This window comes from Mustela putorius, unplaced genomic scaffold (genome assembly GCF_011764305.1).
Source record: "Mustela putorius furo isolate JIRA1106 unplaced genomic scaffold, ASM1176430v1.1 tig00000450_pilon_pilon_pilon, whole genome shotgun sequence".
In the NCBI taxonomy this organism is placed as follows: Eukaryota; Metazoa; Chordata; class Mammalia; order Carnivora; family Mustelidae; genus Mustela; species Mustela putorius.
In genome coordinates, this window is record NW_025421385.1 from 3,483,943 (window position 1) to 3,507,412 (window position 23,470).

A 23,470-nucleotide genomic window follows, 5' to 3' on the forward strand; every position below is an offset into this window, starting at 1 on the left:
GAGGAGAGGTTTGCCTAACTCACTATGGAAGCATGTGCAGGGAGAGTGAGGTGTGAGTAGATGGTTAGGTAGATACAGTCTTCCCAGAGTCACCCATGTCTATGGAACATGGTTAGCATGATGGGAAGAGCTTTGGTGAACTCCCTGGGGCCTGTGAGTCATCCACAGGGACCACGGATGTGATGCAAGAGTGAAAATGCAGGAAGGGAAGAGAGAGCAGCATAGCTGAGAAATAACCAAACCTGATGAGGGTTTTGGCTGAGAGGACTAATGGAAAGAGGAAGACCCTGGGGATGTTGTGGATGCAGTGTCCTCGAGTACAGCATGTAAGGGAGTGAATTAAAAAAACGTAGATCAATGACTTTGACAAACATGCAGTCAGACCTTCTCAGCACTGCTCAGAGGGAATCAGATGCCCCTTGGTTTGCTACCTGGCTCTGCCTGGACCCAACTCTGGGGTGGTGGGAGCTGGGCTCTCTGATAGAAAGCTTCCTCCACCTGAGAAGTTATTTGGAAAGGAAAATGAAGACATCCTGAAATGACGGGTTCTGTTTTTCGACCAGGAGCTCCAGAAAGTGTGCATATGTGAACCTCAGCAGTTCAACAGACTGCACATCTTTGGAGAAGTCTTTGAAGATATTTGCAATAGTTCTTTGATATTTGGTGACATCTTGAAAGAAGTCAAGGTAATAAAAAATGTTTATTTCTCACATAACCACTGAGAGCCACACATGATGTTCTGCACACAGAGTCTCAATTCTCCCAGAAATTCTGCTAAGCATTATGGCCTCCATCCTACAGATGATGAAAATCACTCACAGACTCAAAGTAATGTGCATATACACATTACATTACATCAATTACAAGTAGGCCATGGGAGTAAATAACCAGCTAGCTCACTCCTCAAGCCCACACCCCCCCCACTAAAATCTCCCAATTATTTATAGGTTTTTCTAAATTGCACATATGTAACATTTAAATTTTATAAGTATTCATAATTATTTCATATACATTCTTATGGAATTATAAATCTGCTGTGATTTCATGATGAAAGTGACCTTCATATCAAAACTGAGTTGAAAAGAGGTTGCTTCCGGATCTAGTGTGCATGTGTGTGTGTATTTGTTTATTTATTATGTTCAGTTACTCACTGTACAGTACATCATTAGTTTTTGAAGTAGGGTTTAGTGATTCATTAATTAGGTATAACACCCAGTGAAGGGAGAGGAATCAGAGAGGGAGACAAACCATGAGAGACTATGGACCCTGCGAAACACACTGAGGGTTTCAGAGAGGAAAGAGGTGGGGATAGGGGGTAAAAGAGTGATGGGTATTATGGAAATTGCTTCCAGATCTTGCAATTGCCTAAGTCCTGAAGACAAGGAATGCTTAAGAGCAGCCACACAGTAGCCTGTTCTCCAGAGAACGTCCCCATCCCTAGGGAGCTCCTCTTTCTAGTCCCTGTATGTGGGTCCTCCATCCCAGAGCCCCCAACGGCCATGGAACTCAGTGAGTCCTGGTGGGTGGGCAGGACTCACTGAGCCTCTGTATGGCAGGAGATTACATGTTGTATGTGTGTCAGGATATTTTAGGAAGCTATTCTGAGGTGATCAACAGTTCATGCTCAAATGTGCTTTGAAGTTGGTGAGATTTTATACACTTCATTGCGTGTTCTGTGGGTTATATATTGAAGGAACATTTTGTAGTTTTTAAAATGATCTAAACTGACACCCTTAACTTCCGTATTATTTGTCCCTGTGAAGAAACTTACACTGTGGTGATATAACACATTTTCAATGAATTTTTTGGTTGTTTTGGTACAGGATGAATATGAACTGTACATGGCAATCCTTCTGCAGTCCCGGGCCACGTCCCAGGACAAGGTAACAGCCCATCCTCCAGGCGTCTGAATAGAGACTACTCCATTTCTTCCCGTTTCACGAGTGGGGGAAAGCATTCTGAATCCAAGAAGCCCCATTTGTGTCTCTAGAGCTGAAGGACACCGTGGGTAAAGAATTTCCCTCCTGCCCACGGGAGAGTGAGTGGTGGCATGGTAGGAGGCGTACACAGCTCCTGGGCTTTGCCGGCATCTCTGGCCACCCATCCTCAGTGACCTCTCTGGCTCCTCCCTTCCGTAACCCCGTCCTCACCGGACTGTTTCCCCAGGCGTGTCCCTCTCTTTTCTCCCTCTTGCCCTGGCTATGAGCTACACGTGCACACCCCTGCATTGCTGACCCCCAGCTCTGTGTATGTCACCCAGATATTTCCTGGGGGTTCTAGGTTATACTTGTTTCTAGCTTCCTGCTGGACATGAACACTTAGGTGTCCAGAGCGAGCAGATTGCAGACCTAAAAAATAGGGAGGTTTTCCAGAGTTACCTGGATGGGCCCAATCTGATCACACGGGTCCCTCCCAGCAGAGAACCTTCTCTGGCTGCGCTCAGAAGGGAGAAGCGGCCGAGCGGGAGTCAGAGAGATGCCCTGGGAGAGGAGGGTTCCATGGCTGTTGGGGGCTCTGGATGGAGGACCCACAGACAGGGACTAGGGAGAGGCATCCAGGAGCTGACAGCCAGCAAGGACAGGGGCTCAGTCCTACAATCTCAAGGAAGTGGGTCCTGCCAACCACTGAGGGATCCTGGAGGAGATTCTGCCCCAGAGTCGTGAGAAAGGAAGGCACCCAGCCGGCACCCTGATTTCAGCCGAGGGAGACCCTAGCAGGGCCCAGCAGAGCGAACCCAGACTCCTGCCCTACAGAACGTCGGCGATAGGTTTATGTTAAGGCACACAATGTATGGTAATTTGTTATAACAATGATATAAAATTTAGAAGATGTCCCATAAATACCTCAAATAGAGTTTCCAACACCTTTTTTACGCTGTCCTTCATTGAACTTTAGCTACTGGAGTAGCTAAGTAGTAGTTGTCCTCAGCACACCAGTGCCACTCGGTGGCCTGGATGACACGCCTTCGCTGCACGTCCCGCACGAGGCAGCTGTGCCCGACTGAGTAGTGTCCTCCGAAACACCATATGCGCTTGGAAACTGTGAGTGTGACCTTCCTGGGAAATAGGGTCTGTGCAAACGTAATCAAGTGGGGATGAAGTCGTTGTGTGGGGGTGTTCCTAATCCAGTGACAGGAGTCCTGATGAGACAAGAGGAATTTGGACCCAGACACAGAAGCGGGAGGCAGAGTTGGGGGTGGGGCGTATGCGGACATGCTGACAATGTTCCCAAACCACTAAAGTAACCATGTAGAAACAGTTTAGGAATGGAAGTGGCGCTCTGTCCAGAATTACCAGGGAGCAGGTGCTTTTGGTACCCTTAGGGAAAGCACGAAGAAGGCACTGTGATGACTGGCCACGGGGATCCCCCTCCCCCAGCTCACAAGCCCGCGGACTCCCTCCAGGCTTGTGTCCACACGTGTGAAGGTTCCAGTAAGAAGAACAGAGCAGGAGTAACTTTCTCAGTCTTGAAAATGAAGAGTGACGCTGCTAAAACTACTCTTGACTTCTTGAATCCAATACATGTTAAACATCCTATCTTCTACATTGGGAAGTATAGTTTCTTTGGATCTGAGAAAACTCACAGCTTTACAAGGCCAGTTCTGATTTACTTCTTAATTCTTTTCCTCTGGAGTCATTTTATTTTTTTATTTTAATTCCAGTTAGCTAACATACAGTGTCATCTTCGTTTCAGGAGTACCAGAGAGTGATTCATCATTTCCACACACCACGAGGTGGTCCGCAGGACACACGTGCTCCTTAATCCCCATCCCTCCGTCTCCCGTCTCCCGTCTCCCGTCTCCCGCCCCCGTCCTTCTGGGAACCATCCGCTCTCTGTAGTTACGAGTCTGTTTCTTGGATTATTGCTGTCTCTTGCCCCCTTTGCTTTTTTGTTTTGTTTCTTAAATTCCACATGTGAGTGAGATCATAGGGTATTTGTCTTTCTCTGGCTGATTTTTTTCACTCAGCATTACACTCTCTAGCTCCATCCATGTAGGTGCAAATGTCAAGTTTTCGTTCTTTTTTATGGCTGAGTAATACTCCATTGTATATCCATACACCACGTCTTCTTTATCCATTTGTAAGTCTATGGACACTTGGGCTACTTCCATAATTTAGCTGTTGTAAACAATGCTGCTGTAAACATTGGGGTGTATGTCTCTCTTTACATTAGTGTTTTGTATTCTTTGGGTAAATACCCAGTACCTCAATTACTGGATTGTAGTGTAGCTCTATTTTTAACCTTTCGCAGAATGTCTGAACTGTTTTCCAGCCTGGCTGCACCAGTTGACATTTCCACCAACAGTGTAACAGCATGCCCCTTTCTCCACAAATCCACCAATATCTTGTTTCTTGTGTTGTTGACTTTAGCCATTCTGATAGCTGCGCGGTGATGATCTCATTATAGTTTTTATTTTGCATTTCCCTCATGGTGAGTAGTGCGGACCATTTTTTCATGTCTCTTGGCCATCTATCTTGATGTCTTCTTTGGAGAAATGTCATTCATTTCTTCTGCCCATTAAAAAAATTATTTATTTTAGAGAGAGAGAGAGTGCAGGATCAGAAGGGGCAGAGGGAGAGAGAGAGAGAATCTCGAGGAGACTCCATGCTCAGTGTGGAGCACAATGTGGGCCTCAATCCCACAACTCTGAGATCACGACCTGAGCTGAAACCAAGAGTCAGATCCCTAACTGACTTCCCCACCCAGGCACTCCCTTTCTGCCCATTTTGAACAGGATTATTTGGTTTTTCGTGTGTTGAGTCTTGAGTTGAGTTTTGAGTGTTGAGTTTAAGTTCTTTACATATTTTGGATACCAACCCCTCGTTCAATATGTCATTTGCAAGTATCTTCTCCTATTCCATAGGTTGTCTTTATTTTTGTTGATTGTTTCCTTCACTGTACAGAAGCTTTATTTGATATAGTACCAATAGTTTATTTTTGCTTTTATTTCCCTTGCTTCAGGAAACAGATCTAGGAGAATGTTGCTAAGGCCAATGTCAGAGACCTTACTGCCTATGCTCTCTTCTAGGACTTTTATGACTTCAGGTCTCATATTAAGGCCTTTAATCCATTTCTCCTAAAGATTTTATTTATTTATTTTATATATATAGAGAGAGACAGCTTGAAAGGGAACACAAGTGGGGGGAGAGAAAGCAGGTTACCCACTGAGCAGGGAGCCCAACATGGGTCTCCATCCCAGGACCCTGGGATCATGACCCATGTCAAAGGAAAACGCTTAACCAACTGAGCCACCCAGGTGCCCTTCTTAATCCATTTTGAGCTTATTTTTGTATATGGTGTAAGAAAGTGTTCCAGTTTCCTTTTTTCTCAATGTAGCTGTCCAGTTTTCCCAGCACTGTTTATTGAAGAGATTATCCTTTTCCTTTGGCTATTCTTTCCTGCTTTGTCAAAGATTAATCAACCATATAATTGTGGGTTCATTTCTGGGCTTTCTGTTGTTCTATTGAGCTATGTGTCTATTTTTGTGCCAATACTAGACTGTTTAGATTACTACAGCTTTGTAATATAACTTGAAATCTGGAATTGTGATACCTCCAGCTTTGCTTTTCTTTTTCAAGACTGATTTGGCAATTGGGGTTCTTTGTGATTTCATATAAATTTTAGGATTTTAAAAATTCTAGTTCTGTGGAAAATGTTGTTGGTATTTTGGTAGGGTTTGTATTAAATCTGTAGATTGCTTTGGGTAGTATAGACATTTCAACAATATTTCCTCTTCCAATCCATGAGCATGGAATCTCTTTCCATTTCTTTGTGTCCTTTTCAATTTCTTTCATCAATATTTTAGTTTTCAGAGTACAGGTCTTTTATCTCTTTGGTTAGGTTTATTCTTGGTGTCTTATTATTTTTGGTGCAATTGTAAATAGGCTTGTCTTCTTAGTTTTTCCGCTGCTTCATCATTGGCATATAGAAATACAACAGATTTCTGCACATCAATTTTGTATCCTGCAACTTTATAGAATTCATTTATCTGTTCTAGTAGTTTTTTGGTGATATTTAGGGTTTTCTTTATAGAGTATCATGGCATCTACAAATAGTGAGTCTTACTTCTCCAGTTTGGATACTATTTATTTGTTTGTTTGTTTATTTCATTGTTTCATTGTTGTGGCTAGGAATTCTAGTTCTATTTTGAATAAAAGTGGTGAGAGTAGACATCCTTATCTTGTTACTGACATTAGAGGGGAAGCTCTCATTTTTTCCCTGATGAGTATGATGTTTGGTATATATATATTTATATATGGCCTTCATTATGTTGAGGTTTGTTTCCTATAAACCTACTTGAGGGCTTTTATCATGAATGGATGTTACACTTTGTCAAATGCTTTTTTCCTGCATCTATTGAAATAATCCCATGGTTTTTACCCTTTTATTGATTTGATGTTTCACATTGATTTGCAAATATTGAACTACACTTGCATATTGGGAGTAAATCCCTCTTGATTGTGGTGAATGATTTTTAAAATGTATTGTTGGATTTGGTTTGCTAGCATTTTGTTGAGGATTTTTAAAAAAGATTTTATGTATTTATCTGTCAGAGAGAGAGGGAGAGAAATGCATGGGGTTGGGGGAGGAGCAGAGGGAGAAGCAGCTCCCAGGAGAGCAAGGTGTTGCATGTGGGACTCTATCCCAGGACCTTGGGATCATGACCTGAGCTGAAGGCAGACATGTAACCAACTAAGCCACTAGGTGTCCCTGTTGAGTATTTTTACATTTATGTTCATCAACCATACTGGTCTGTATGTTTTTTTGTTTGTTTTGTTTTGTTTTTGGTGGCGTCTTTATCTTTTATGGGTGTCAGGGTAATGTTGGCCTCATAGAATGAATTTGGAAGTTCTCCCTCCTCTTCCATTTTTTGGGAATGGTTTGAGAAATAGTATTAACTCTTCTTGAAAAGTTTGGTAGAATTCAGCTATGAAGCCAACCGATCTTGGATTTTGGTTTGTTGAGGGTTTTTTGATTACTGATTCCATCTCCTTTCTGGCACATAGTCTATTCAATTTTTCTATTTCTTCAGTAGGTTATATGTTGCTTGGAATTTGTCCATTTCTTTTAGGTTGTCTGATTTGTTGGCATATGGTTTTTCACAATCGTCTCTTGTAGTTGTTTGTATTTCTGTGATATTGGTAGTTCTTCCTCCTTTCTCATTTGTAATTTTACTTACTTACTTATTTATTTTTACAGATTTATTTGTTTTGAGAGAGATAGGGAGAAAGAGAATTTTGAGCAGATTTCCCTGAGCACAGAGCCCGACATGAGGCTCAATCTCACAACTCTGAGATCATGACCTGAGCCAAAATCAAGAGCTGGAGGCTTAAAAAAAAACAAAATAAAGAAAAGAAAAGAGAAAAATCAAAGAAAAAGGGGGCACCTCGGTGGCTCAGTTGGTTGAGCGTCTATCTTTGGCTCAGGTCATGATCCCAGTGTCCTGGGATCAAATCACAAGTCAGGCTCCCTGTTCTTCAGGGTGTCTGCTTCTCCCTCTGCTCCTCTCCCCCAACTTGTTCTCGTAATCTCACTCTGACTCTCTCTCAAATAAATGGGTAAAATCTTAAAAAAAAGAAAAAAAAGAATTGGGGGCTTAACTAACGGAGCCACCCAGGCATCCTATATAGTTTTATTTAACAATTTTTGTTAGTTTTTTTTTTTCCAAAGTACCAGCTCCTGATTTCATTGATTTGTTCTACCCTTTCTTCTTTCCTTCCTTTCTCTTTCTTTCTTTCTCTTTCTATATCATTTATTTCTGATCTAATCTTATTATTTCTTTTTCTCCTCCTCCTCCTCCTTCCTCTTCTTCTTCTTCTTCTTCTTTTGTTTTGTTTATTGCTCTTTTTCTAGCTCCCTTAGGTATAAGGTTAGGTTGTTTATTTGAGATTTTTTTGCCTTTGGTGGTAGGCCTGTATTGCTATAAACTTCCCCCTTAGAAGAGCTTTTGCTGCCTCCCAGAGGTTTTGGACCATGTGTTTTTTTAAATTTTCAGTTGTTCCCATGTACTTTTTTTGGATTTCTTCTTTGATTTCTTGGTTAACCTATTAATTGTTTAGTAGCATGTTATTTAACATCCTTTTATTTGTAGTCTTTCCATATTTTTTTCTTGTGTTTGATTTCTAGTTTCAGTGCATTGTGATCAGAAAAGCTGCATAGTATGACTTGGATCTCTTTGAACTGTTAATACTGTTTCTGTGGCCCAATATGTGATCTATTCTGGAGGATGTTCCATGTACACCTGAGAAGAACATGTATTTCGATGTTGGAGGGTAGAATGTTAAAATATATATCTCTTAAATCTACCTGGACCAATGTGACACTCAATGCCATTGTTTTCTTGCTGATTGTCTGATTGAATGATCTGTCCATTGATTTAAGTGGAGTGTTAAAGTCCCCTACTATTATTGTATTACTATCAATTAATTCCCTTATGTTCATTAGTAACTGCTTTATGTATTTGCATGCTCCCATGTTGGGTGCATAAATATTTAGAGTTGTTATATCTTCTTATTAGATTACCCCTTTTGTTACTCTATATGGTTCTTCTTTGTCTCTTGTTCCAGTCTTTGTTTTACAATCTATATTGTCTGGGGTACACGGCTGGCTCAGTCAGTTGAGCAGCTGCCTTCAGGTCAGGTCATGATCCCAGGGTGCTGGGATCGAGCCCCACATTGGGCTCCCTGCTTCTCCCTCTTCCTGCCACTCTGCCTACTTGTACTCTCTATCTCTCTGTCAAATAAATAAATAAAATCTTTAAAATATATATTGCTACTCCAGCTTTATTTTGATACTCATTTGCATGATAAATATTCCTCCATCCCCTCACTTTCAATCTGCAGGTTTCTTTAGGTCTGAAATGAGTCTCCTGTAGGCAGCGTATAGATGGGTCTTGTTTTTTATCCATTCTGTCATCCTGTGTCTTTTGCTTGGAGTATTCAGTCTGCTTACATTCAAAGTAATTATTGATAGATATGTATATATTGTCATTTTGTTACTTATTTTGTCTTTGTTTTTGAAGTTTTTTTTCTGATCTTTTCTTCTTTCATAATTTGTTGGTTTTCTTAGTGTTACATTTGGATTTTGTTATTCTTTGTATATCTATTACTGGTTTTTGATTTGTGGTTACCATTAGGTTTGCAAATAAATCCACATACAGCAGTCTATATTAACTTGATTATTGTTTAAGTTTGAACACGTTCTTTAGTCCTCTCCTTCCCACATTTTAGGTATATGGTGTCATAATTTATATCCTTTTATTTTGTGAATTCCGTGACTGACTTTTGTAGAAATATTTGTACTGCTTTTGTGTTTCCTACCTTTGGTACTGTCACTTTTGGTCTTTTCTTTATACTCAAAATATCCCTTTTAATATTTCTTGTAGGGCTGGTTTAGTGGTCATGAACTCCTTTAGTTTTTATTTGTCTGGGAAACTCTTTATCTCTCCTTCTATTCTGAATTTTAGCCTTGCTGAATAGAGTATTCTTGGCTACAGATTTTCCCCATTCAGCACTTTGAATATTTCATGCCACCCTTTTCTGGCTTGCAAAGTTTCTACAGAAAAATCCACTGATAGCCTTGTAGGGTTTCCCCTATATGTAACTGTCTATATATGTCTTTAAAAATTTTTTTTATTATATTTTATTTATTTATTTGACAGACAGAGATCACAAGTAGGCAGAGAGGCAGGCAGAGAGAGAGAGGGAAGCAGGCTCCCTGCAGAACAGAAAGCCCGATGTCGGGCTCGATCCCAGGACCCTGGTATCATGACCTGAGCCAAAGGCAGAGGCTTTAACCCACTGAGGCACCCAGGTGCCCCTGTCTACATATGACTTAATGCTTTAAATTTTTTTTCTTTATCACTACATTTTACCAACTTAATTACAATATGTCTTGGTGTGGATATCCTTTTAAAATTTTTTTTAAAGATTTAATTTATTTATTTGACAGGCAGAGATCACAAGTGGGAGAGGCAGGCAGAGAGAGAGAGGAAGAAGCGGGCTCCCTGTTGAGCAGAGAGCCTAATGTGGGGCTCAATCCCAGGACCCTGGGATCATGACCTGAGCTGAAGGCAGAGGCTTTAACCCACTGAGCCACCTAGGCACCCCTCCTTTTTAAAAATTAAAAAAAAAAATCTTAAAAATTTTAATTTTGTTGGGTGTTCTCTCTGCCTAATGGATCTTAATGTCTCTTTCCCTTTCCAGATTAGGGAAATTTTTAGCTATTTCTACAAATAAATTTTATGTCCCCTTTTCTCTCTCTTGCTTCTGGAATCCCTATAATATGATTGTTATTATGTTTGATGGAGTCACTGAGTTCCCTAAGTCTATTCTTGTTTTGCATAAGTCTTTTTACTCTCTTTTGTTCAGCTTGATTACTTTCCTTCACTCTGCCTTCTATTGTTTTCTCAAGTCCAGTGAATATCTTTATGATCATTACTCCTTCAAGATTGTTACTTACATCTGTATCTTAGATCTCTGACTGTGGCCTTATCCTGTTCTTTCAATCTGGACAAACTCTTCCCATTTTGTCTTCTCTTTTGTCTTCTCATTTTGTCTATTCCTGTTTCTCTGTGTTAGAAAAGTCAGCTACATCTCCCTGTTCTTGAGGTTAATGGCCTTATGAAGAAGAGTCCTGTAGTGCCCTGTCATGTACTGTGCCCTATTCCACAGGGCCTGGCACTTCAGGGAGTGTCTCCAATGTGTGCTGCATGCACTCTGCTGCTTTTTCCTGGCCACTTTATCCTTTAGGACAGTTATCTGCAGAGGCTCTCTTTGTCTATTGTGGGCAGTGTTTTGTCCCTTGCCTGAATGTGGTGCACTTTAACTAAGCGTATTCTGCTTTTGAAATAAGACTTGTCACCACTACCATTGGCACTGAGGCCCTGGAAAACTCCCAGATTGGGAGATATGGTGTTGGCAGGGGTTTAGGCTATTCTTCTGGGACAGGAGATCTCCTTTACTAGGACCATGGCAGATGTGGCTGGGATAGTGGGTTCCACTGAGCAGAGCTTGGTATAAGCAAGTTAGGTAGAGAGTGTCCAAGTAGCATTGGTTCCTGAAGGTGGCCCTGTGCTTATGCTGAGGGTTGTAAAGGAAATGGTGCTTGTCAGTTCCTTTGTTCCCAGAGGGGTCTCTCTGTGAACACGTCCTCTCTAGGACATACTCCAAGATGAGCAAATAACCTCCCCACTATGTGCTCCAGGCACTCTTTGGATTGCTGTTTCCATTCTGTATCTCTGCTGCTTGCCCTGCCTTGTCTCCTGGAGTAGCTCCAATGACCTTGGAGCTCTCCCTGAACCAGGCGCACTGACCTTTAAAACTCAAGGCTTTAAGCCCTACTAGTTGCAAGAACTCATGAAATTCAGCCCCTCTTGTTTCCAAGCCAATTGGTATGGGGATTTGTGTTCCCCCTTGTGGGTTACCCTATGTGCTAGTCTGTCTCTCACCCTTATTGGAGACTGTAGCACTCTCCTCATTACATTGGCCACCACCCATTTCTCTCCCAAACCACGTCTCCACACTTCCTGCCTTCCTTGATGTGGGCTTCTGTCTACCTTTAGTTGTGGAGTTTGTTCGGCCGGTCTTCAGCTCAATTTCTGGGGGGGTATTTACGGATTTGATAGTTAGCTAGTTGTATTTGAGGGATGAAGTGAGCCTGGTGTCCTCCTACTTCATTGCCATCTTCCCCATCTCTGATTTACTCCTTAATCCAAACGTGCATGTTTTGAGCTTTTCATGCTGCAGAAAAATAAACTTTTGTTTGACAGGAATAAACAAAGCCTCCAGTTGGGGGTCTACCATATTCCTTGGGTTTTGAGGTTGAGTCCAAAAGGAGCATACATGCCTTCATCCCAATCAAATATCAGCATGAAAATTCCCTGGCCAACAGGGTGTCAGATCCCTCTTTCTGTTTCTGGAAATGTGGCAACCTATCACTTAATGAAGCAGAGATCTTTGTTCCTCCACATTTGAGTTTAGCATTGCTTTATATCCATGTAGAATAATCAAATTAAATGGTTTCTCATCAATTTAGAAATAATTCTGGTGCTCATGATAAGATACTTGGAACAATTTATTTAGCATTTCTTTTTCCCACCCAAACCCACAGTGAACTCCTACCACTTTTTAACTTTCTTAAGAAAATAAAATCTTAAAAAACAATATTTTACCGAGATCTTTACATGACTAGTTATCCCTCCTCCAATATTTTCTCCTCCCTTTCATCCTATTTGTCTATTTTACCTAGAATTTCTATTTGACACAGGATATTTTGAATACAATTAATAACAAAAAGGGAAAATGTTCACCTTTCCTGCATGTGTCTTACTCATTATGACCTTGTAATTCCTAGACTCTGCTGGCTAATGCCAAGGGGCTGGAGAGGAGACCAGTGAAGACTGCAGATGTCACCCAGGCCAAGGAGGACCTGAGGGCGATGGTCGCAGCCACCAAAGCAGCCATGGAGCATAATGACAAGTAAGAGTTAACAGTCTGATTTGATTCATGTTGAGATTATATTATTTTATAATATTTTAAAACCATGTGACAAGCATATATATTTACATTTTTTTCTGCACTGTTGCGGAAGGTGCTTTGCCTGTACTAATACCCTGTCATCTGGCCTCTTTCACAGGCCATTACATCTGTTGCTAGGAAATTCAACAAAATCTGGTGTTTGTATGGGAAGGAGAGGGTGGTTTGGGATGGCCTCTGAAGACATCTTCTCTTTGTTTAAGATTGGGATTTGTCACCTGCTTTGTATAAGCAGGTGACACTGCTACAAAGTCAAGATACCTTTCATGAATGATATTATTATGTTTTTAACTTTAAAAAAAATCTTTTAATTTTTCTGTGTAGTCTTTCAGATGAAATCGCAACTGGATAGGGCGTATATTTTATAGAGGATTTAAAGAAGATTGAAGCAGAGCCAACACACCCAAAATATCATTAAGAAAACAAAATAAGAAACAAAAACCCAAAAGACACAACCATGCTTTCAGGATAAGTAGAAGACAAAAAACCCACCAAACTTCAAAATACTTGTAATTAGAATAATACACATCAAATGCCAGTGAATCATTATCTGCTCTCTTTCTGCAAACCTTGGTGAGAGCAAGGGAGGTGGGGGAAGAGAGAAGAATGGAGCTGGTTGAAGGCCTATCATGTTCTAAAATTAGTGCCGGAGGGAGAGAGAGAGAGAGAGAGAGAGGAAGAAGTGGGTCGGGAACAGAGAGAGGAGGGGGAGAGAAAGAGGGGGACGGGGAAGTCCTGAGAGAGGGGGAGGGGTGGAGAAGGTGAAGGAGAGGTGGAAAGGGGAGGGAAGGGAGAGGAAGAGAGAGAGAGGGGTGGGGACGAGGAAGGGAGGGAGAGCAGCTTTCCTAAATAAGACCGCAGAGTTTACTGGTCTATCAGAGCGCTGACTTAAATGGAAAGGACTTTAAAGTGAGCATAGAAGCAAGGAACACTGCTGAAATGATAATGATATGGTGGGAAGAGCTTTAAAAGGAAGTGATCAGCATTCTTTAGAGCTGTGCATTGAAGAGAAAAAGAAGGAAGGGAGCGGAGTTTAGAATCCCATAAAAGAAAAAAATTGAAGGGTACATGACCCTTTCACTACTGTTCTTTCTTTCCTTAAAAAAAAAAAAAAAAAAAAAAAAGTTGTCCAGTAAAAGATCAAAATAAAATGGAATAAAAGCATACTTTGCTATTCTGACAAAAATGTGTCCTCTTGAATTAGGGACCTCACACACTCCCCAAACTGCTATCCCTGCCCATGAAAAATGCAGATTTGCAAATGATCCCTGTCTGCACAAGCAACTGTTTCTTGATAAAATGAGGACCAGGCAATTGAACTGATGAAAACCCCTACCATCCAACGACAACAACAGTTGGAGAAGAAAACTGTACCACAGCACACCAAACTTAGTGAAATAGTCTTAAAAGAACATTTTGAGCTGTGAAAATGACCTTGAGGTAGAAATGTAAACACTACGCATAGCAATGAAAAAGAAGACATGAAGCAGGATTTGACCACTGAGGAAAGATTGTTGAAAAAGTGAAAATTATGTCAGATATCCAGACAAAATTATGACACACCCAAGGAGGGATAGTCTTTTGGGACAAACAAAAAACCAGTCAGAGAATGAAGATGAGATAACAAAAGAAATAAGAAGAGAGAGGAAAACCGGAAAACTGGTTAAAATGGAACATAGGCAAAGAAGATCCAATTTACATATAACTGAAGTCTCAGAAGAAAAAGAAAAAGCAACGGAATAAAACATAGTATTTAAAGCTATAACATGTTTAACACTTCTGGAAACTAAATGCCCTGACTCTGCATATTGACAAGGCTGTTACCATTCTTATTAATTCATTTAATTTCAAATTCCTAAAATTATGAGTCAGAATACTTTTCTATTTCTTTTCATCTCTGATAAAATGAACTAATGTCTGTGAAGCTATTTAACCATTAGGCCCTTGTATATTGGAAGCATCGACTCATTTGTGGTGCTGATGTTTTTAACAAAATCACAGGATTTCTCTGTACAAGAGATATGTAGATACATATTAGACTCCCTTTTCCCATCCCACAATGTATTAGACATTAGACAGCTGATTTAGTTTTTGTTTTGTTTTGTTTTAACCTGGGAGAGGATACAAAGAGATTATAGATGTTTTCATTTCCTTCTTTTAAAATGTCTTTTATTTTATTTTTAGTGTAAAAATAGTGGGATTTGTGAATTGTATCTGTGGGAGGAAATCACCCGGGCCAGGGAACAGGCAGTGTGCATTCTAGCTGCAGTCATATGTCTTCACTGCCCCTTATCTCTTGTCCATCTCAGAGTGTAAATTCTAGTTTCTTTGCCTCCTCGCTGTGTAGAATTTCCAGTAACAAAATAATATCCATAAACACTATAGGAAATCATTTGTTTTATATTAACCAGCTTTTTCAACTAGTGGTTTACACAATCTGCATAAGAAAGTATTCTTTTGTTTATTTAGTTTGACTGACTGAGGCTTTCATTTTATATAGGGTTTCAAAGAACCTTTTTTGATAGAAACTGAGATCACTTTTTGTTTCTCAATTTTTTTAAAAGATTTTATTTATTTGACAGAGATCACAAGTAGGCAGAGAGACAGGCAGAGAGGGAGGGAAGCAGACTCCCTGCCGAGCAAAGAGCCTGATGTGGGGCTTAATCCTAGAACTGTGGGATCATGACCTGAGCTGAAGGCAGAGGCTTTAACCCACTGAGCCACCCAGGTGCCCCTGTTTCTCAATTTTTAAGAAAGACTCATGGCATAAAATAGGGAAGAAAGGTATGAATGGAGTCCTGATGTTTTACTGCCTTTTTTTTTTTTTTTATCACCAAACCTGTAGACTCAGAAGTGAACTCGAGAGGGAGCAAACACTGCTGCAATCTGCTAAGGAAAAATCAGGCAAGTAGTTGTGGGACGTGTCCTTCTGACGGCTGCGTGAAGGCTCTTCATGTCCTTGTCTGTGACTATCTGCAATTTACGGTTGCCGGCTATTATTCCTTTGAAAGTTTTTATCTTTTTTTCTTTTTTTTCAGAGAGCTTATTAAATTTTATTTGCGTACTTTTTTCCATCAAGTTCTGTAGAAATACAGCAAGTTCTCATTTAATTTGAAGAGGTTAAATTAAGTACTTTAAAGGTGCAGGAGACTGTTCATCTCTGTAATCGGTCCTGTCAGGTGTGGAGACTATGACTGCTGTTGCTGGTGCTTTGTGCACCTTCGGCTTTTTAGTTTCTCTGGACATGGACACCACATCCTTCTTCTCTAAGATCTTTGTGGTTTTTAGCGGAATAACGAGTTTAGTCAAGACCTCCTGTAGAAAGAATTATGCCACGTTTTGACCAAGATGTGTGGAATAGATGCTAAGAAATTGAGCAAGTGATATACGTAATGGAACAGTTCCCATGAGGGAATGCTGAAGGACTAATCGTACCCTATAGAAAGGGTCTTGACATAATGACAGGCTTCGGAGGGGGCTGTGGACACAACTCAGCACCCTACATGGGACTGAACCACAGTACACGGGATTGTGGCCTCTTGTGGTTGCCAGGGTAGCAGCAAGGGAGACAGTCCATTCTGGATTCCAGAACCTGTACATCTCTTTTCCCGGCTCAAAGAAATCAGTGTTCACAAACAATACGTTTCCCAGGCTGTCCCAGTTTTCAATGCCCTCTGTCTTACAGACACATTCTATGTCAGGTCAGCCCCACTCCCATGGTGTGCTGGGCTGGACTCATCTCCCTGGCAGGCCACGGGGCTGGTAGATCACCAAGACCGCCAGCTTCGTTATTGCAACTCCAAGTCTCAGCTGCCTGCCTGTTAGTTGAGGATAAGAATGGTACTTCCCTCTCAGGTACGCTGTGAGGATTAAATAAATGAAAGTATCCATGGGAAGTAGGACCAGGGAACTTGGCTCGGGGGAGTGGTCCTGCCCATTCCTCCTCTTCCTCATGGCTGCTTGTGAGGAAGACTACACAGTTGAATTAAATAAATTTTATTATGCATTTATTTATGCATTAAATAAATATTAAAATTATTTTAAAATTAGATACACAGATAAGAATATGATTAAGTAACCAAAATACGCTCTATACTATTAATGCAATGATTCAGCCAAATGCCATTTTTCTTCCAAGTTTGTTAAATACTAACTCATGCTGGAATCACTTTCTCCCCACCTCAGCAGCTTCTGGGGGATACTTACAGACTAGCCTGTTTTAAGTTCTTAGCAGAACTTGGCCTCAAATGCCTCTTCTTGCTGGGATCTTTTGTTTCCTTCTGTTACTTCTTTCCTCCCTGCGAGCAGCACTTGGGTGAGTCACCTGTTGGCCAGCTTCCAAGGGCTTCTTGTGGCCACAGTCCTGGCGTCTTTTTTTTATCCTAGGCTGGTGCAGTGCTTGTCTTCTGACCCTGTGTTAGGACTTATGAGGGGTGGGGTCCATCTTCCTCCTGCACCCATGTTGTGTATTCTTGGGTTCCTCCTATAGAAAAGTCATGGATGGGACTCCAGCTCCCTGTTTCCTATTTCCTTGCTGTCTCCTAAGATAGCTCCACCATTTTCTTTTCTTTTCCTTTCTTGTCTTTTTTTCTCTTCTTCTTTTCTTTTCTTTCCTTTCTTTCTTTCTTTTTTCTTCTTTTCTTTTTAATATAACTGACACAATGTTACATTAATTCCAGGTGTACAACTTGGTGATTTGACACATTTGTGCATTATGGGATGCTCACCAGGAGTGTAGCTATCATGTATCCAAGTACATCACTGTTACAGTATCAATGACTGAATTCCTTATGCTCTGCTCCTTAACACTGTGCCTTACTCATTCTGTAACTGGAAGCCCGAGTCTTCCTCTCCAATTCACTCATTTCGTCCACCCCTCTAGCCCCTTCCCTCTGGCAACCATCACTTTGTTCTCTGTAGGTATAGGTCTGATTCTGCTTTTTATTTGTTTGTTTTTTTTTTTTTCCAAGATTCCATTTATGAGTGGAATCATATGGTATTTGTCCCATTTTTCTTTTATTTATTTAAAAGATTTTATTTATTTATTTGAAAGAGAGAGATCACAAGCAGGCAGAGAGAGAGGGGGGAAACAGGCTCCCTGCTGAGCAGAGAGCCCGATGGGGGCCTCGATCCCAGGACCCTGAGATCATGACCTGAGCCGAAGGCAGCGGCTTAACCCACTGAGCCACCCAGGCACCCATGTCCCATTTTTTCTTTTAGATTTAAGATCTTTATTGCTAACTGCTAACAGAATAAAACATCAGTGATTTAAAAACAATAAACAAGAAGATATTGCTAATTTCTAGAACTGTAGTAGATGTTCCTTAATAGTTGATTCTAGCTGTTTCTGACATTTTCCCAGTGCTATTGAAGAAATCTGGTGGCTTGTGTTCATCTTCCTTTATTCTTTTCTTAAAGCTTTCTAATTCAGGAGCCTCTGTATGTATGTATTTTCTGTGGAGCTTCCCCCTCCTGGTACCTCAGTCTTTTTCTCTCTTTCTCTTTTTTAATATTCTATTTATTTATGTATTTGAGAGAGAGAGAGAGAGAGAGAGAGAGAGTTAGTGGGAGGAGAGGGAGAAGGGCAAGCAGACTCCATGCAGATCAGGGAGCCTGATGCGGGGCTCAATCTCAGGACTCTGAGATCATGACTTGAACCAAAGGCAAATACTTAACTAACAACCAGGTGCCTCCTTTGTCTTCCTCTTTTGGTAGAAAAGGGGTAACAACTGTTGGGTCATTGAAGTGTTCTTTCACTATTTTTGGCTCCTGTGTCCCCAGGTAATTGTTGCAGGTTAAAACCTTCTGCTTAGGTTAAGGTGGGGATCAAACTTCATAGTTGAACAGCTTAACCTTGGCTGTTTCTGCTTCCTTGTTTAGTTCATTGTGTGTCTGCTTAGCTAATTCCCCCAAATTTCAAAACTCATCTTCAAAGTTTTTTCTTCTTCCAAATGTGGCAAGTTGGAATGATGGCAGTGGTTTCTGTGTTGTTCCCCACGTATGGGTAAATGTTATCACTCTTTGAATTGCTTTTTATTCCTACCAAAAAGGATTAGTTATTCTTTCTCAAAGAAATTGTCTTACCACTACAGTCAGAATCTAACTGTGCTGTTTGATGATGAAGTTTTTTCAGCAGTGAGTTACTCTTAATGTCTCCATCACCTTTCTGAACCCTTCAATACTGATATTTGTTGGAACCCAACATGTCTTTGGTTCAATGCACACATCTTTCATTCCAGATCTTTTTCCTTCCCTAATCTCTTTTTTAGGCTTGAGACCCCTATATCCAATTACTTACTGGATATGGCCACTTGAGTATCCCATTGACACCTCAACTCAGCACGTCCCTGATGAAACTCTCTGTTTCAGTGAATGGCGTCACCAAACACATGGAAGTAGAGTCAGAAAGCCTGTAGCAGAAATCTCCCCCTGCCAACCCTATCAATCACTTCAACACAGCTTGTAGTTAGTGGCCCAGGTGAGATTCAAACCCAGCTCTCTTACATCTCTGCTGCATTGAACGCCCTTCCTTCCTACTGCCTCTGTTCCTTGCTGTAGCAAAGCTGAAACCTAGGTGTTATTTTGATACCTGCCTGTCCTCTGCATCTGGATCCAGTCAGTTACCAAGCCTTCCTTGTTCTGTTCCCTAAATCTTTTTTGTATCTCTCCACTTCTCTTTATGCATCAGGTACTATCCTGATCTGATCTTGCTTGGATGAGTGTAGTAGCTTTCTGCCTGGTCATCCTGTTCCAGCTTCACCCTTTCTCACCTACTTCTGGTACTGTAGAAGGACCATTGCGTGTGCTGACCCCAGCTTAAGAGCCTTCCACATTGACTTATTTCCTAATTTTCAGATCTCCCCCTGCTTCCTATCTAGTATTCACTGATGTCACTCCCTGCTCCTCAATGTTCCTACCCTACTATATCATTGTTTTTTTGTTTGTTTTGTTTTTGTTTTCTGAGACGTGCCAAGTTCTGCTCTTCTGCCCCATTCCTTATCCCCTTCCCTTGTCTAACGCCTTTTCACCCTTTGGGTCTCAACTTGGTCACACTTCTCCTGCAAAGTCATCCTGGCACCTTCCTCACGTTATGTTGGGTGCTCAAATTGGGCACTCAATAAATGCTTGTTGATTGTATAAATAAATTAGAGGAGGAATATCCCCATTCTCGGATCAGATCATTTTTTTTCATTTCACTTTTTTAAAAATTTTTTATTTTTTATAAACATATATTTTTATCCCCAGGGGATCAGATCATTTTTATTGATATGCTTGGAGCTTGAGTTACATTAGATCTTATAGCTATATATAACATACATAATAATACTGTTAGTAATGCATAATGCCATTAATAAGAGATGATGTAATAAACAGTACTACTTTGCTTTTAAAAATATTTCCAGAATTATCTAAGAAAGATGTAATGGATGAGGATCACCTCACTCTTATTGAGAAGGTTGAAAAGAAGAGGTGTGAAATACTTAATAAATGGGATGAAATTCAAGCTCTTGAAAGAGAAATCAAAACAACTTTGCTTCATACGGGAATTTCACATATCACTGAGAATAGGATTAAAAGCATAGAGGTATGCAACTTATTTATTTGAATGTTTACATTGTTCTTCTGCTTGAAGATGTTGGCAAACACATGAAGCAATTTCATTTTGCAGCTGGGTAAGCAATAATGGAAAAATTGGTCCAAATATATTTTTGTTGCAAAACATTTGTAGCAAATGATCAGAATAATTAATATGTCTAGCTAAAACAACAAAAATAGAGGTGATTAAAAATTCTGTATTGGTCTGTAAAGGTTCCAATTGGGTCTCTTTCAGGTCAATTGATGTCTCTTAAAGTTTCACAATTTTGAAGATGCTTGTCATAAAAGTCATGACCGCCAACTTTTAGTATCTATATGTACTAATTAGATTGAGCTGAAGCTCAGAGGGTTTAAGTAACATGCCCAAAATGATACAGTTTACAGGTGGCAAAGCTGGGGTTGAAGCTTAATAATTTGGGGGCTCCAAAGCCCTTATTATTTTCATTGTGTCACACTGAAACTCCACAGTTAGATTTTCAGTGAGTTGTACAATTACGTTAGAAGATAGAAATCAGTTACTACCATAGAAAGGAGAGTCTGCTGTGTTCAAAGTAGTCTTTAACAATTATCACTAACCGATTTTTGATGAACAGTATAATGTAGATTGTAATCTATGTTTTGAAATGTTATGCTGCCCTGCTTTTTATATGTTATAACCTGATTTTTATTTGTGTAGAATCTGACTCAATTTTACCACTTAGTTACAGGTTTATAAGTGACGTGTGATTCTTCTTCTTCTCATGGTTGTATAGTTACATGTATTTTCCAGCACTATCTTTTTAAAATCTTTTTTAAAAAAGCAGAATTATAAAGTGTATAGGAAGGTGGTGATGGTTTAAACTTATTTTGACTTCTCTCTTTCTTTTAAAATAATGCATCAGACTGCTTCTGTTTTTTTGTTTACAGTCTGTTCTTATTTATTTATTTATTTATTTAAGATTTTATTTATTTATTTGAGAGTGAGCACAAGAGAGAGAATGAGTGAGAGCACATAAGTGGAAGGAGGAGCAGAGGGAGAGGGAGAAGCAGGCTTCACGCTGAATGGAAATCAAGAGTCAGATGCTTAACTGACTGAGCCACCCAGGTGCCCCTGATATTTGTATTTTATCTTGTATTCAGCCACCTTAACAAAGCCTGTTATTAATTACAAAAATTAAGTAACTTCTTTAGAATTTTCCTAAAATTCTGTGGGTTTTTCTTTTTTTTTTTTTTTTTTTTAATTTATTTGATAGACAGAGATTAAAGGTAGGCAGAGAGGGGGAGGGGGAAGCAGGCTCCCCACCAAGCAGAGAGCCAGATGCGGGGCTCGATCCCAAGACCCTGAGATCATGAACTGAGCCGAAGGCAGCGGCTTTAACCCACTGAGCCACCCAGGGGCCCCTCTCTGGGTTTTTCTAACATCAACCTTTATCTCCTCTAGTTTTTGACGTAGGAGGCTACTGATCTCTCTTTGCCTCATGTCCTTTAAGTCATGCTCTGTTTATTCATCTGTTTTTTAAATGGTGTGCTCTTGGGTACTTTTGAAATGAGAATAACATCGTTTACATATACTTTTTGCCCCATAAATGGGGAGAAGTATTTAACAAATATTCTTAACCAAGCATCTTACTTTTAAAACCATTTCTTCTTCAGACTGAAGCTATAAAATTGGAAACAGCAAACAGAATTTTAAAGAAGAAAATGCATGTAAGTATTTGTAAATTAATGTTCAATAGGAATATTTCCTTTATTGATGTGTGTGTGCCTCTTGTCCTAAACAAAATAAGAATATATACATTATTTTTCTAAATGATATCTTTCTGTAATGCTGAGAATATCTCACTATGCAGACATTAGCTTAAAACTGGACATGTGTAAGCTAATGTATTAATAAAAAAATAAACATCCTTTTTAAATAGCTGAATATGCCGATAAGAATTGACCTTTTCTGTAACCCTTGCACATGTAACAGTGAGTTGTAATGAGTTTATCTGGTAACAGGGAATATAATGAATTGGTTCTCTAATGACTTTCAGGATACCCTTCCAGAACAACTAACAATTTGCTGCTTAACAGATTGTAATTCTGCTTCAGTTGGATATGTATATTCCTCTGAATTATATACAACATACATTAGTATGTTGTGCCTGATTCTAGAAGTGGTATTCAATTTTGATTCAATCTTCTCATCAGATAAGGTCAGTCTCATGCCATTACACATGCCCAAATGATTTTGGTTCTGCAGGTTATTGAAAGCCAGGTGAGGCAGACCATGGAGAAGAGTAAGATGAGCGAGGAGGGGCAGCGGTAAGTGTTGATGACGTGATAAAAGAAGTGAGGCAATTTCATGCTCTCCTTAAAACCGTCCACTCAGATCTGCATTCGACAGGACAGCGCTCTGACATGTTTATATTCATAAGTGTTTACTTTAAATATATATGTTATCTTCTTTCCTGGGCTCAAGAATTCTTAGCCCAAGATTTAAATCTCAATCACTATATATTACTTGGCAATGTAGAAATAAATTCTTTGGAAAGAACTGAAGAATTGAGGGTAATTTCTCACAGGCAGGGATCAGGAAGTTGGGAAGATGGTGACTTGCCTTTCTCAAATTTTATGGCTTTTAGTGACATTAAATTTTTGAAGAATGCTCTGCATTTATTACTCTGACAGGCTTTTTTTTTTTTTTTTTAAATTATGTTATGTTAGTCACCATAGAGTACATCATTAGTTTTTGATGCAGTGTTCCAAGATTCATGGTTTGCATACAACTCCCAGTGCTCCATGCAACAAGTGCCCTCCTAGATACCCATCACTGGGCTCAGCCATCCCCCATCTCTCTCCCCTCTAAAACCCTCAGTGTGTCTCCTGTAGTCGATAGCTTCTCATGGTTCGTCTCCGCCTCTGATTTCCCCCCTTCATTTTTCCCTTCCTTCTCCTAATGTCCTCCATGCTCTTCCTTATGTTTCACAAATAAGTGAAACCATATGATAATTGACTCTCTCCACTCTGACAATTTTAATTTAAAAATGAAATGGCTGATTTATAGTATCAATTACATACATTTAGCTTTATATAGTTAATTTTCTTAGAATTGGTACTACAGTTCACATTTCAGGATTTGGTAAGGCTGGGAGCAACAGAAAACCATTTCTGGTTTAAGTATGGAAAGTGCTAATTTCTAACAACAGTTAAAAGACATTTAGTTGTAGGTGATCTCAGTTCAATGATGATATCAAGGAACCAGTATCTTCTGTCTTTCCTCTTTGTTTTCCTATGGTTTTCCTCCTGGAGGCCTCAGTGTGACTATCTTCAGGCATGGGTCCACATCCCATAGAGAAATAAAGGGGAAAGGGGAG

The 23,470-nt window shown here is 40.1% G+C and overlaps 1 protein-coding gene across 3 annotated transcripts in view; it reads left to right on the forward strand.

Annotated features, from left to right (window-relative positions):
- CUNH6orf118 (chromosome unknown C6orf118 homolog) overlaps positions 1 to 23,470 on the forward strand; it is a 36,989-nt gene that overhangs the window by 8,826 nt on the left and 4,693 nt on the right. For all 3 annotated transcript variants that reach the window (XR_006606788.1, XM_045080065.1, XM_045080064.1), the window contains exons 3-9: positions 564 to 686; positions 1,824 to 1,883; positions 12,355 to 12,479; positions 15,382 to 15,440; positions 19,940 to 20,121; positions 21,765 to 21,818; positions 22,357 to 22,418. Coding sequence is in view for 2 of the 3 variants with exons in the window: in XM_045080065.1 (XP_044936000.1) it covers positions 564 to 686; positions 1,824 to 1,883; positions 12,355 to 12,479; positions 15,382 to 15,440; positions 19,940 to 20,121; positions 21,765 to 21,818; positions 22,357 to 22,418 (665 nt within the window). In the remaining variant the exon portion in view is untranslated. The remainder of the gene's footprint in view (positions 1 to 563; positions 687 to 1,823; positions 1,884 to 12,354; positions 12,480 to 15,381; positions 15,441 to 19,939; positions 20,122 to 21,764; positions 21,819 to 22,356; positions 22,419 to 23,470) is intronic.